Source organism: Sciurus carolinensis, chromosome 5, assembly GCF_902686445.1.
Source record: "Sciurus carolinensis chromosome 5, mSciCar1.2, whole genome shotgun sequence".
Lineage (NCBI taxonomy): Eukaryota > Metazoa > Chordata > Mammalia > Rodentia > Sciuridae > Sciurus > Sciurus carolinensis.
In genome coordinates, this window is record NC_062217.1 from 147,847,764 (window position 1) to 147,863,093 (window position 15,330).

Here is a 15,330-nt window from a genome sequence, read left to right on the forward strand (position 1 = left end):
ACCAATAGCCCCCAGGGTCTCAGATCTTCAGTCTCAGAACTGGCTTCCGTGGTCCTGAGACTTTCAAAATTGTACTGAGCCATGCTACACATCCTAGAGTCTCAAGTGTACACAGCCCATTCTGGGACATCTTTACCTCCAGAATAACTTGAGAGCCAGTTTTCCTCATAAATCTATACACACATACAGACACACATATACATAGATACAGACACATATACATATGTATGCATATGTGTACACATGTGTATACATGAATAAACATACATATATAGAGAGATATATTTATATATGTACACAGAGACAGTTCAAGATAGACAAACAACTTCTTATTGGTTTCTGTGTACTAATTACAAATTTTTTATATTAAAAGTTTTTTATACTATAAGTTCTAAATCCCAGTTTAGAATATATATATATATATATACATATATATACATATCAAACAAGCTCTAACCCTATAGAAGAATTTCCTATGGTACTTTACTTCACATCCCTCTATAAAATATTGATCAGCATGCAAATAAAAACTCCACAATGCTACAGACTAATCACTTTTCAAGGTCATTTTAAAACATTATTTTATTTCATTTGATAAAGTTGACAGTAAATGCCATAGGGAAAAAACCTGATATTAAAAACTCTGCTATCCTGAGTATCTAATCACACCCATTTGGCTTCACATTGATAGACAAATATACTTTCTTTCCTCGTTCCTTCACGTGAATGTAAGATGTGATGTTACCATATGAAGGGGTTTTAAAATGGCTTTCAATGACCTAAAAGAGAACTTGGCAATGAAGACATGAGACTGCTCCAAGCATATGGGGTAGAATGGAAGAAATAAAAAATACTTAATGATACAGTCTGTGCAGGTAAGTTTATAGTAGATTCAATTAAGTAGAGATATAAGTAAAACATAGAGGCAGATGGATCTCCCAGGATCTCAAAAACAACAATAAATGAAGTCACTTTACTAAGAGTCAATTAGAGGGCTGAAGTTGTGGCTCAGTGGTACAGCATTTGCCTAGTATGTGTGAGGCCCTGGGTTTGATCCTCAGCAACACATATAAATAAATAAAATAAAAGATTCGCTGACAACTAAAAAAGGAAAATATTTTTTAATGAGTCAATTAGAGAATGAAAGTGATTTTTTTCAAACCATTAACAAAATTAATTTAGAAACATAATTAAAATTAACAAGCATTGACAAACTGTTTTACACTTCCACAAATTGTTAAATACAGTGAAAATGAAAAAAAAAAAAAAAAAAAAAAAAAGCTCTTTAGTTTGGGATGATCGAGAAAGATGTTACAGAGAAGGAATTCAAGTCAAAAATATTTTTTTGTCCTTGGCTGGCTACTGCAGTTTTATGCATACCTAGAAATAGTTAGTCCCCTGAGCATTATGTTTTGTGCAAACTCAAAGAACAGTTTTTGTGCCACTGAGAACCCTTTGGCTTAACTGAAGTTAACAGAATGGGCCACAACAGGGAAGTGGAATCTCTTATTCAACTCATATGCTACAGTTATACAAGAAAGCCAACTACAGGAATATCACCTTAACTGAGAGTCTAATGACTGAAGAAGGTACAAAACCAAAAATGGCAACCCATAACATGACAAAATAAAATGTGTCATGAATAATGCCATCCATTTATTATGACTGGTTTCAAGCTTCCTGGATACAGAAGGATAACTAGATAACTTCACAGAGAAAATACTTTTGTAAAAAATCTCTTTTAAAAACTCATTTCATGGTAATTCACTAATATGCTCTACATATTATCCAGAATATGAAAGAATATGATATTCTTTGCCCTCCAGGAACATCATTTCTAAATTTCTAGGATTTCCAAATAAAATCCTAGAAAATTTATTTCCCCTTAAGGTTGACTTAATTTTTATCTTTTCCCTTTGACTATGGTACAGGCATCCCTCAGAAAAATTCAGTGTACACCTTCAAAAGGGGAAGACAGAGAAGAGAAAGGGAAACAAATAACTGAATCTGACTCTGTAAAAGTTATGTAAAATGTCAATATTAATCCTTACAATTAAATCAGCCTTCAAGTGAATTCACTCATTATGTAACATTTTCAACAAATTTATAGAGCATTACTATATCAAGAATCATGAAAGCATGAAGAAGTGAATGGCATCTGAGCCCTTCTCTTTCTTAAAGACTCTGACCCAATTCTCCCTTTCATTAGTCACTCCTTTAAAGACATGCACAGGGAAAACACTCTCATACTCAGGGATCTATAGGACAAACATACATACCCATGCCATCAAGTCAATGTGAAAAGTGCAGCACATGACTCATAGCCATTTAAGATAGTTCCAATAGTTCCATCACCTTCCAGCAACTTTAGAGTTTATTTCAAAAACTCCCAAGCTAGGCAAAGCTAACATTATTTGCAAAACTAAGTAAATCATTTACATGAGAACATTAAGACAAGTCTAAAACTATGCAGACACACATAAAAACAATCTACTTTTCTAAAAATATGATGTAAAAAGACATTTCAATAAGACAAATACATTAAAGTTTTGGGGTTTTTTTTTATTAGTTTCTATTAACTAGGCTATTACTAAGGACTATAGAATTGTTTCCTTTTTGTAAGAGGTTAGACAACTTTCAAAGCTAGAATATCACTTGCCCTTAGCTGTATAAAAGGAATCATTAGTTAAAATGTAGAACCGAAGGCATGCCTCTGACCTCAGCAGCTGAAAGTCATGTCAGCTGAAGGTGGGACACCTAACAGTGAGGACTTGCTTGTGAGGTGGAATACATGCTTTTAACCATCTGACATTGCAAACACATTATCAATTTTTTTACTATATTGGGATCTTGATTGACCCATCATAAAAATAAAGAATATACTTCAAACTGGTTAGGAAACAATTATATACTTCTCCTCATATATATGAAATTCTGTAAATACCTGTGGGACTAGAGAAGGGTTTGAAAAAGTTATGTTTTCTGAGATTTTAGTGACCCAGTTTCCTCATCATATTCTCATATACATACTTTCATTGCAAATATTTCACACATTATGCCAAACTTACACAAAATAAGTGGAATATCACCAAATAGAAATCTTAGAGTAGGTGTTCTGAAAGTGTTGGTAAAGAAAGTCACTTCATTTGAGAGGTCCCTGCCCCTTCAACCTCATCCTCCTTACCAATATACATTCATCACCGAAAAGGGAAATATTTACAAAACTTAGTTTAGTTATGTTTAAATATTATGTTTAGCTGTCTGGAGACCATGTTCTCAAGATTTATACAAGAAATCAAGGATTAAACTTCATAACAATTAGAAAAACCACACTGTGTAAAATCAAAGACTTAGTTAAAAGACATTAAAACAGTTTTACCATTGGTCTACATTGAAATGGCTCCATGTCTTCCCAACACCTGGAACCAAAACCTCTTGAACTTTTATGTAAACAAACCAGGGCATACCAAATGCTGTCTGCTGCAAGGTACCACTCTACACAGGCATTTGGGTGAAAAATGTGGAAAACGCCTGAGGACTCTTTGAAGCAGCTTGGGAGAAGTGAGAGCAGGAAAGAGGCTCTTCACTAGGGTAAGTTTGTTTAGCAGAAAGTAAGCAAGTTGTCAGGGTAAAAGTTGACAATGTTGATTCCAACAGTTTGAATTGTGAATAAACATCCAAAGGGATTATGTTACTGAGAATTAGAAAAGATTCCATTGAACTCAATAGAACACTTGTGTTTTCAAAGATAATATGCCTTCAAGCCATACTCTGGATCCACAGTTTAGGGTTAGAATTACCCTAAGCTCTTTATATGCCCCATTAAAGAACACAGGGTATGACCCTTCTAATACATGTCAAAAGATATTAAAATGAGGGTGGAATATAATGTGTCATTTCCAATCACCGAAATGGAGAACAATAAATACATATACATGTATATATTTGAGGTAGAGTAAGGAAACTTGAAAAAAAAACTATATTCTTCCCAAAAATCTCACTTTAAACTCAGTTTCACTAGCCAATTTAGGGAAATACATGCATTGGCCATAAGTCACTTTTAAGTTTGCCCTCCCTAATGACCTCTCAAAGAGCAAAAAACAGGGCCTATACTTATGAAATCCATAATCCTCTTCTCTGCTCACCAAAGCCACATTTAAATCTGGCTTTCATCTCATGCTGTTGGGTTTTCCACCAGGTACAAGATGAAAAGTTGGAAGAGTCTTGTGCTTTTTCAAAAGCAAAACAATTTGGTTGCCACTCAGCAATTCCTGGTGAAATGCCAGGAAGCCTGTAAAAAAAGTTAAAATTTTCCTAACTTAGAGTTCACAAATCGAGTGAGTGTGAGATGTTCATAGCCTATCAGACATTCTATTTTTGTTTTGTTTTGTTTTTAAACTATTCATAAACAAAACAAAACACATGCTTTTGACCTGTTAAAGTTCATTCAGATCAATATGTAGATCTGCCTTGCATGTTCTCAAAAAAATGGAGGTAATTTGGACTGCTCTTCTTAGTTCATCTCAAATCCTAAATGATTCTCATATTCAAGTCTATTACTACAGTCCTCTCCAAAGCCTTTACCAGCAAACTTTGCAGACAACCCTGTCAAAAGTTGTTTCTCCTTGCAGCTCTGTTACATGTCCTTTCCTCCCAGAACTAAGAAGTAAGGGAATATGACTCAGTCCCATAGCCTCTTTATTCTTAAAAAGAAAATCAAATTCCCCAAATATTTTCAAACACCATCAAGAATAGAACATTCCCAGCTCTGCCTAAAGATTATTATCTCTTTAACATTTCATCTTTATATTCACTGGGTTCATAGAAAGGGCATGCACAGAAAGAGGAAAATAACTGCTTCTTAAAAGACACCAAATTTAGTAATTCTCTCAAATCTACTGGCACACATCTAGAAAGTCATATTTTTATAAGGCTTCAAGGTTGTCATTGGTTCTGTCTTTTGAGAAAACACACGCTGAATTGTCCAAAACTTCAAGCCAAAATACATCTGAAAACTACAAGAACTATTTGTTTTAGAAAGACAAGAGTAACCACAATTAAAAATGTGATATAGTGGGTGGAGACAGATGTGGGCTCATCTGAATTCCACACTAGTGTCCCCCAAGCAACAACTTGCTAACTGATGGAGGTTGTCAATATATAATGATCTAAGATTCCAGCTGATTCCAGTAGCCTTACCTGTTAATATGAGATTACTGTAAGTATTGGAGAATTGCTCCTTTAGAAGAACTAGATGCATCTGAGCTGCCTTCTCTCTCTGGAGCTCCAGCATGATATCAGGGTGCTGAGCAATTTTGCAACCTTTCTGTTTATCCAAGGCAACATCACTTCGAACAATGTCTACAAAAAGAAAGAAAGAAAGCTGGTAGCAAAAGCAAAATCTAAAACAAAACCAAAAAACATACACACGTCAAAGTCTTACTTCACACTAAATGACCCAATTTATAAGCTACAAGTGTTTTCATCAAACTCAAGAAATGGAGAAGTATTAAACCTGCAGGGTTTTCAACTCTGTGACACATCCTGAAAGTTCCTCTGGTTATTTCCAAATTCTTTGGAGATTTCTGTTTCTTAGCTCTCTGACCTCATTGAAGAGTCTACTCAGACATTCTCCCTCTTAGCTCACCTCCAGGACTTATTTATCTCCAGGGGCCTTTTCTTAATATCCTTTCCCATTTTTTCATGGGGAAATAATAATATAACTTTGAATACTAGTGACTATGAAGGTCATTTCCTGCACCTCATGCTATAGCACCAGGTGATAACTCCAGCATGTACATTCAAACTCATCTCTCAGTCAGACAACTTAGTCCAAGTCAGGGCTACCATTCAATGGGTTACCTGATCAGGGTTTCTCCAGTTATTTTTCATGCACCTCTGTAAAAATAGCTTTATTCTTACTTCACAGTTACTCTTTCAATCCAGAAAGATTTTGTGGGTCACTGAAGTGAGCAAAAGAAGGTCTAGAGTCACTTTAGAGATCTGCCTTTCCCCCATTATTTTCCCAATAGTGACAAACTGCTTATTATGTTTCACTATGATTTTTTTCACTAAAAACAAATATACTCCCCAGAAAATAGACTTTCTCAAAAAGAAATATATACAATGTTTCCCAAATAGCAGCAAACATTCTATATACCCTCTTGTCTGGAAGTTATTTGTTCATTTTTTATAAATTAAAACATAATTCAACTGATTTTCATAGGAACAAATGATATTGTCAGCAGTAATCTGGATGATAACTCTAGAAAATTCCAAGTTTTGCATTGCTAACTATAGGAGAAAGAGCTAAAAAAAAATTATTGATACTCTGCTATCATTGACACTGTCTTTGGAAGGTTAAAAAAAACTAGTGTCCATGTTAAGAGAACCAATTGGAAAGAGTTGGTTCAAGTGATGCTCAGCAACCCCTAAGATAAAATAAGATAGGTGCATAAATATTTTTCTAGACAAGTAGTGCTTTTTAGAATCCTTTAAGAAAGGTCCAAATATAATTACAAATCTGTAACAGAGTTAGAATGTGTGGCACACAAAGACTTGTCAAATGTAAAAATGGTTATCACTAATACACTCTAGTTTTTATTAATACCCAATAGAAGGCAAAAGGAATAAAACTTTTTAATTGAATTGTCTCATGGAATTCTTCCAAAGATACTATGAAAGTATGTGACAGACATTGTTGATTGTCTGACCCAAACCGTAAACACAATCCCTTCTTCCTTGCCTTTCTCTAGTCTAGACACTGAAAAGTACAGTATACAATCTCCTAGTTTTCCTTGAAATAGTGTTCCTATGCTACATGCTTCTGGCCTGTGAGTTAGAGAAAGACATCTTAAAAAGGAACCTCCCTTGCCAAATTAAAAATCAGAGTCTCACTAAGAGAAAATCAGTTTTTCCTTTTTAGTCTTTAGTCCTTTTAGTTCTTCCTATTCTTTACAAATGAAACACAGACACGAGGAACAGGGTTATACTAGCCATTCTGTGGCCATGAGTCAAGAAGCTACAACCCAAAAGACTATATGCTAAGGATGTTGCTATGTTTTGATGTGAGCTGTCCCCCAAAAGTTCATGTGTAAACAATGCAAGAAGGTTTAGTTATGAGAGACTTAATCCAATCAGTGAATTAATCTCCTAACAGGGATTAACTAAGTGGAATCTATAGGCACATAGGGTGGTTTGGAGGAGGCGGGTATCTGGAGGCATGCATTTGGAGTATATATTTTGTACTGTATGTATGTATGTATTTTGTATATATTTGGAGTATGTATTTTGTTAAACAAAACCCTCTTTCTGCTTCTTGATCATGTTCTGAGCTGCTTTTCTCCATCACACTCTTCTGCCATGATGTTCTGCCTCACCTCAAGCACCATGGAATATATATATATATATATATATATATATATATATATTTTTTTTTTTTTTTTTTTTTAAAAAGAGCCTAAAGTCTCTAATATCTATATTAACTAGACTATTCACCTCTTGGTCTCTTTTTATATGAGGCAAACACTATTTATATAAGCCACTCATAGTCAGTTACCTGCTTTTTAAATACTAACCTGCTTGTGTAATTCTGCACATGTAATAATAACATCCCTATTTTATATATGAAGAAACAGATCCACAAAACTTAAGAAACTTGCTCAAATTCATACAGTCTGGTCAGTAACCAAATCTAGGAATTTTCAAAATCCAGTGCTTTTTTAGAAGTAACTCCTTTCTGAAGACCAATAGAGTAGAGGAAGGGGAACAAGAGGGAGGGAAGAGGGAAGGGCATGGAGAAGTACTGGGAAATGAAATCTACCAAATTATGCTATAACTATGCATAAACATATCACAATGAATCATATATATGATTATATGTGATTATAATGCACAAATTAAAATAACAACAATAATAAGAGATCAGTAGATTAGAGGAAGCAGATCAGGGGAGGAAGAAGAAGAGGGAAAGGGAAGGCACTGAAGAATGAGACTGATCAAATTATGTTATGTGCATGCATGAATATGGCATAATAAATCTCACTATTGTGTAAAATTATAATGCAACAACAAAAAAATTGGAAAAAAGAAATTACTCCTATTTTAATAGTTCATGAACTTAATATTGGAATTATAGTAAATAATAAAAGTGAGGTGCTAAAATGAAAAGATGAATTATATTATTATAAAAGCATAACAGATTATCTGGAAAGAAATGTATATGATGATTTTTTAGAAAAGGTATAAAACTTGCACTAAAACATACTATAAAGGGTGAAAGATAATACCAGTTATCCTGATGCCTTCTGATAGAAACCTAAGTAGAAGGGAAAAACAACTACTCAACTCTATTTCCTAGTTAATAAACGTATCGCTTGAGCACACAGGAAGTAACAATTGCAACTGATGTTATCATCATTCTAACCAGTCTTGAAATAAAGTACCCACATTATCATATTATTAATATTAAGAAAAGAAAATTACTGAAATGGCCAAAGATATATTCTAGATCTTAGAACAGTACCTTTCAAAAATATTTAGGAGTTGATGAATGGATAAAGAAACTGTGGCATATATATATACACAATGGAATATTACTCAGTCATAAAGAATGATAAAATTATGGCATTTGCAGGCAAATGGATGAAATTGGAGAATATCATGCTAAGTGAGATAAGCCAATCTCAAAAAACCAAAGGAAGAATGATCTCACTGATAAGTGGATGATGACACATAATGGGGCGTGGGAGGGGTTAGTGTTAGGGTTAGAGTTAGGGTTAGGGAGGGGGACAAGAATGGGGGAAGGAAGGACTGTATAGAGGGAAAAGAGGGATGGGAGGGGTGGGGGGAAGGGAAAAATTAACAGAATGAATCAACCAGCATTACCCTATGTAAATTTATGATTACACAAATGGTATGCCTTTACTCCATGTACAAACAGAGAAACAACATGTATCCCATTTGTTTACAATAAAAAAAAACATTTAGGAAGAAAATGAATATACTGTATAGATTCTTTATACAACCTTACTTGTTCGAAATTGTACCAATGACTACTTAAAAACAAAGCAAGGATATTTATCAAAGATGTACATAGCCATATATCTGAAGGAAGAGTTAAAATCATAGATGAAAAATTCAAAATTCGAAATTATTTGGGCAACCTTGAACCTTGGGATGAAATCCTCAAAACGGAAGGTGAAGACCTAAATACAAACTCCTGCATTTACAGATTCAAGATGGCGGATTAGAAGAAGGCTGCATTTCCAGTTGCTCCATGACTTCAAATTCAAACGACAGGAATACTGTTTCTCAGAAAAGTTGATGAAATAGGGATTTCACTAAAATTCAATACTGGATAGTCTGAGTGTCCTAGAGACTCAGAAATTCAGGTGCACTGAGTGAACACTAAAGAAGAGTTTCTGGAGCTAAGCCCATTACAACAGTGGCTAAGACAGCAGCAGTGGTGCTAGTTCACCACAGAGGGAAGGGATAACACAGGGAGAGAAACACAATGGACAGATTTGGTATGGAAAAACCTGTACATCAGAAAAGCAGCCAGAATTTAGCTGATCCAGAAGCTGCATGTCAAACAGGTGACTGAAAAGCCCTTTCTGTTTCTCAACTGGCAAGCAAAGAGCTGAGGCAGGAGCCATCTTGAGGAGGCCACACTGCAGCCTGCTACTACAGGAACCTGGAAGGTCGTAGCAAACATTGCCATGCTCTCCCAGCAAGCATATACCATGTGGCCTAGGGTGTACCTGGGAAAACATGAGTGAAAAAGGCACAGAGAACCCAGGGGGATTTAAGTTAGAAAAATGAAAAACTTGTTTTCCCTCAATATTTGGCAATTCATTTGATGAGCTAAAGAGAGTAGGGAAAATGAAGAGGTGGGTGTGAATCCACTTAGGGACTAAGTCTGGGAAGGCTGCATTCATGGGCAGCAGAGTATGTGAAGGATTGACTCTCCAGCCCCTCAAGGAGAATTCTTGCAAGGTCCCTTAGATCCAGACTCCCAGCAAAGATCAGAACCTGCCTGTCCCTAGGAATGTGTTGCTCTAACCTCTCCAGAGCAAATACCAACCAACCAAGTCCCTAAGGCCAGATCAGACCTAAGCCCCAGGCTCCAGAACTCCCCTCAGAGAATTCTGCAACAACCCCATATGGAGTGCATGCATCTCATCTCTGCAGAAAAAACTTCAATCCACAGTAATTCCCATTCCATATTACTTTATACTGGTGAGAGGGAACCTGAAAATTATTTCAACCACCTTCAGTTTTGGGCTATTCCAACTGGCAGCTCAGTGAGCAACACAAACAGAGAAAGGGCTTAACAACAGAGAAAGGGCTTAACAACCACCAGCCCTTCTGTGTTTTCTTTCCCTCTCCCTCCCCCTCCCCCTACCCCCTCCGGCCTCTCATCTAAATACCCCAGAAATGGAAAACACTGTTGGGCACAGACAGTGACCATCTATTCTCATTGATGTTTTGACCACCTTGATGGAGACTATTTTTTCATTTTTCATTAAGAATCTTTTTTCCTTTTCTTTTCTTTTTGGAGTGTGTGTATGTGTATGTTCTTGCTGTGCTGAATGGTTCATAGATACATATAAATATAACTATTTGTTTGTTTCTTTCTTTTTTTTACAACAGTTATTATTTTTTTCCTTGTCTTAAGGGTTAGAGGTTTGGTTTTATTTATTTTGGTTTGGCTTGGCTTCTGTTTGTTTGTTTCTCTTGTTTCTCTTTCTCTCCTTTCTTCTACTGCTAAGAGCCCAACTCTTTCATTCTCTCTCCCTTTATTTTGTTTTTCCTATTTTTCCTTCCTCTTTTATAACCATCACTTGCCACATCTCTGGTGCATTATCTTTGTTCAGATTTTGAATATTCTAAATGTTCTTCTACCTTCCTATCAAATTTACTTCTTCTCTTAATGAACTGTATTTTTACCATCTTCTAGAATCTTTGGTTTATATAATTCCTGCCCCCACCATTCATATCACTGTAATCATTCCACTGTGGATGACACAGTCAACATCTGCCATTCACTTTAATGCCACATCTAGCTCCCAGTTATTTGGGGGTTTTCTTTTAGGGAGGTTTTTTTTTTGTTTTATGTTTATTTTAATTTTATTTATTTATTTGCTGTTGGCAATTGTTGTCCCCACCATTCCAGTTTTTGTGGTAGTGATGTAGATGTCATAGTAGGCACCATTTATTTTCATGCTGTATGTTGTTTTATTCAGTTGTTGATATTCTTTGTTTCCCTATTTTCTGTGAGGTGCTTGGAATCTCTAGGGACACTACAAGTTCACAAGGTAGAGACTCTGCCACTGAACTAGACACAACCAAAAGAGAGTATGCCTTGCTCCAAACACAAATTAACCATACTCAAATTTCAGCAATACTGAATACAAAGAATAGAAAATATGAAAGCCCAAATTAATGACAGGATCCAAGTATAAATGGCTAGGGTTGGGATCTCAGGTTCCACTCATGGATATCCACTCCTACATCAAAAACAGAAAAAAATTAACACAATATCCATGTATAACACACCTACAAGGTGTTCTCAATCTATAACACTATACGATACCTTGGCAAGAGAAGGTTGTGCCCTAAAAAAGCCCACATATATGAGTAGAAGAGAAGTCCAACCCAACAGATGCATAAAACCCAACATAAGAATATAAGAAATATGGAAAAAATGAGGTAACATGATGCCTCCTAAAGTTCATAATCCACCAGTTACTGACTTCAAATATATTAAAGTGGATGAAATATCAGATAAATAATTCAAAAGAATCATTGTAAAAATGATCAATGAAGTCTAAGAGAAACAGAAAAATATCTGAGTGAATTAAAGAAGTTAGTACAGGATATGAATGAGAAATTCAATAAGGAGAAAGGGAATTTAAAAAGAACCAAATAGAACTCTTAGAAATCCAAGACACATATCAAATGAAATGTTCAGTAAAAAGTCTCTGTAGGAGCTGTAGTTGTAGCACAGTGGTAGAGGGCTTGCCTACATGTGTGAGGCACCGGATTCAATCCTCAGCACCATATAAAAATAAATTAATAAATGAATAAATAAATAATGTATTGTGTTCATCTACAACTAAAAAAAAAATTTTTTTTTAAGTCTCTGTAGTAGAGTAGACCAGGATGAAGACAGAACCTCAGAGCTGGAAGACAAAATGGAAGATCCTGAACATTCAGACAAGTGTTAAAGAAAAGAAAATAAGGAACCATGACCATAAAATACAAGAACTCCAGTACAACATTAAGACACCAAATTTAAGAATCATTGGAATTGAAGAGGATTGTGGGATGCAGACTAATCGAATAGACAAATCCTTCAGGGAAATAATAACAAAATTTTCCAAACCCTTAGAATAAGATGGACATCCTGATACAGGAGTCATTAAGTTTATTCAGAAATAAACAATAGCAAAAAAGAATCTCTCCAAGATACATTATAATCAAAATTACTAATGTATAGAACAAGGAGAGAACTGTAAAGACCTCAAGAGAAAAACAATAGGCCACATTAAGAGGCAAGCTAATCAGAATAACTTACATTTTCTTAGCACAAACTCTAAAATACAGGAGGGCTTAAAATGATATGGTCTAAATCCTGAAAGAAAATAACTGTCAACCAAGATTGCAATATCCAGAAAAGGTATTCTTCAGAATCAAAGAGGAAATAAAACAAACCCTTCCAGATAAACAGAAACTAAAAGAATTAATGTCTACTAAGATGGCATTAGAGAAAATACTTTAAAGAAATACTTCACACAGAAGAAATTTTTAAAAACCCAAGAGCTTGGGACAAATCTTATCTGAAGCGTAGTGATGCAAATGAGAAACAAGACTAAATTAATTATTAAAAATAAATCAAAATTGGAGGATTTGGTCTTTGCTGGCCGGGGGAGTGGGAGAGGTGCCATGGCAAGTTCAGCCGCCTCATCTGTGCGACCGCCAAGGCCCAAGAAAGAACTGCAGGTGCTCATTATCCCCAAAAATGCGGCAGAGGAGCAGAAGCTTAAGCTGGAGTGGCTCATGAAGAACCCAGATAAAGCAGTTCCAATTCTGGGGAAAATGAGTAAATGGGCACCTCGACCTCCCCCAGAATTTGTCCAAGATGTAATGGGTTCAAGTGCTGGGGCTGGCAGTGGAAAGTTCCACGTGTACAATCATCTGTGCCGCAGAGAGTACCAGCGACAGAACTACATGGTTGCCATGGTTGAGAAGAAACTGGATGCAGAGTTTCAGAAAAGACTGGAAAAGAATAAAATTGCTGCAGAGAAGCAGACTGCAAAGCATCAGAAAAAGTGCCAGAAATTAAAAGAGAAGGAATTTGTTGGGGGCTATGCCATGCGGACTACGCCAAGATGGTGCCTGGCAGTCAGCCAGAAGTTGTTTTGGTCACATCGGCAATGAGGAGGTTAATTAACATAAGCACACTCAGGTGATTTGTCATTGGCCGTATTCAATTAAGTCCACGCATACAATGCATGCACATGTGTTCTCAAGTGCTCCTGATCAGTGCCTGCTCATTTTGACCTTTACCATGATTGGGCAGCTGGCTCCTCGCCTAACCTTCGCATAATTGGCGTCAGCCCTACCCTTCAACTCCTGGAGGGGATATAAGCCAGCTCTCCTCGAGTGCCGGGGTTCCAGGTTCGAGGTTCCAGTTCCCAGGTTTCCTGAATCTACAATAAACAGTGCCGAATACAAGAGCCTCGCTATTCATTTGTCTCGCGCACCAAATTGACTCCGCTGGACGGTGTCAGAATTACTGGAAAAGAAGATGAAACTTGAGCAGAAGAATCAAAAAGAAGGTCTAACAGCAACCCAGTAACAAGAGCATTCCTGATGACTAACTATGGTCTCTAAGCACCATTCTCCACTAAAAGGAATGAGGGCTTCCAGGTGCAGTGGGCACATCTGTAACCCCAGCGGTTCAGGAGGCTGAGGCAGGAGGATTGCCAGTTCAAAGCTAGCTTCAGTAACTTTGTGAGGCTGTAAGCAATTCAGTAAGACCCTGTCTCTAAATAAAATATAATGTAAAAAAGGGCTGGGGATGTGGTTCAGTGGTTGAGTGCCACTGGGTTCAATCTCCAGCACCAAGAAAAGAAGGGGAAAAAAAAAAGGAATGAGATCTATCTATAGAAACATGAATGGGCCTGGGTTTGAGGCAAGAAATGTGGCAGATGAGCTCAGACAATCTAATCAGGCCAGAAATCAGGCAGTATGAAAGATGATAGAAGTCCTTTGAAAAAGACACAGGACTCAAGTCCCCTTCTCTTGCTATGTGATGATCTGTGACACCTTGGGACTCTGCCAGCAAGAAGAATGTCACCAGATCAAGTCTCTGGACCTGCACCTGCAGAATCAAGGGCCAAAAGAAATCTCTTTTCTTTAAAAGTTAAAAAAAAAGTATAGGAGTTAATTTGAAAGGGCTTCTTACTGTCCCCAATGCAACAACCTAAGCCTCAAAATGGAGTGACAGCAATAAATTAAAGTACATCAAATGTACCCCAGTCTAATCAGAGGAAAATATTATTAAAATCCCATAGAGGATACTGTACAAAACCCTCAGCCAGTGCTTCTCAGCACCGTTCAAGTCATTTAAAACAAGGAAGCTCTGAGAAATTGTCACAGCTAAGAAGAGCTAAGAGGATAGGGCCACGAAATGTCACTGCGATATCCTGGATGTTCACATTACAAGAGAATATGCCCATAGGAATGCCTACTCCTGAGAGGGCACCAAACACAGGACCAGAGCAGGATCTGTCCATTGTGGTCAGAAAATGTGCGCCAAGTGATGCCAGGCTTTTGAAACACATTGACTTGTTTTATGGTCCCAACGTGTGCTCTCTCTTGCTGAGCATTCCATGTGTACTTGATAAGAATATATTCTGCTGTTCAGTTTTGGGGTGGAATGTTGTATAAATGTCAATTAGTTCAAAAAAATTGGAGGATTTAATAAACATCTCTCTTTAATAAAACTGAAATGGTCTCAACTCTCCAATTAAAAGACAAAGACTGGCAGAATGAGTTAAAAAATAAGACCCAACAATATGTTGTTTGCAAGACACTCCCTTACAGGCAAAACTGACACAGACTGAAAATGAAAGGATGAAAATCAATATATTAAGTAAAAGAAGCCCCCAAACAAACAGGAATAGCTACTAGCATATCCTAAAAATCAGACTTCAAGTCAAAATCAATCAGAAGAGAAAAAAAATGGTAATTTCATACTGGCAAAGGGAAAAATCCAACAAGAAGATATATTGATAGTAAATATTTAGGCCCCACATGTTG

At 36.4% G+C, this 15,330-nt stretch overlaps 2 protein-coding genes across 4 annotated transcripts in view; one reads left to right on the plus strand and one right to left on the minus strand.

Moving 5' to 3' along the window:
• Hpse2 (heparanase 2 (inactive)) overlaps nt 1-15,330 on the minus strand; it is a 799,708-nt gene that overhangs the window by 719,271 nt on the left and 65,107 nt on the right. For all 3 annotated transcript variants that reach the window (XM_047552318.1, XM_047552316.1, XM_047552317.1), the window contains exon 3: nt 5,200-5,361. In XM_047552318.1, the coding sequence (XP_047408274.1) occupies nt 5,200-5,361 (162 nt within the window). The remainder of the gene's footprint in view (nt 1-5,199; nt 5,362-15,330) is intronic.
• On the plus strand, nt 12,949-13,864 carry LOC124984802 (PRKR-interacting protein 1-like). Its single transcript, XM_047552858.1, has 2 exons — nt 12,949-13,369; nt 13,797-13,864. Exons 1-2 carry the CDS (start codon nt 12,949-12,951, stop codon nt 13,862-13,864), a joined length of 489 nt encoding a protein of 162 aa, XP_047408814.1.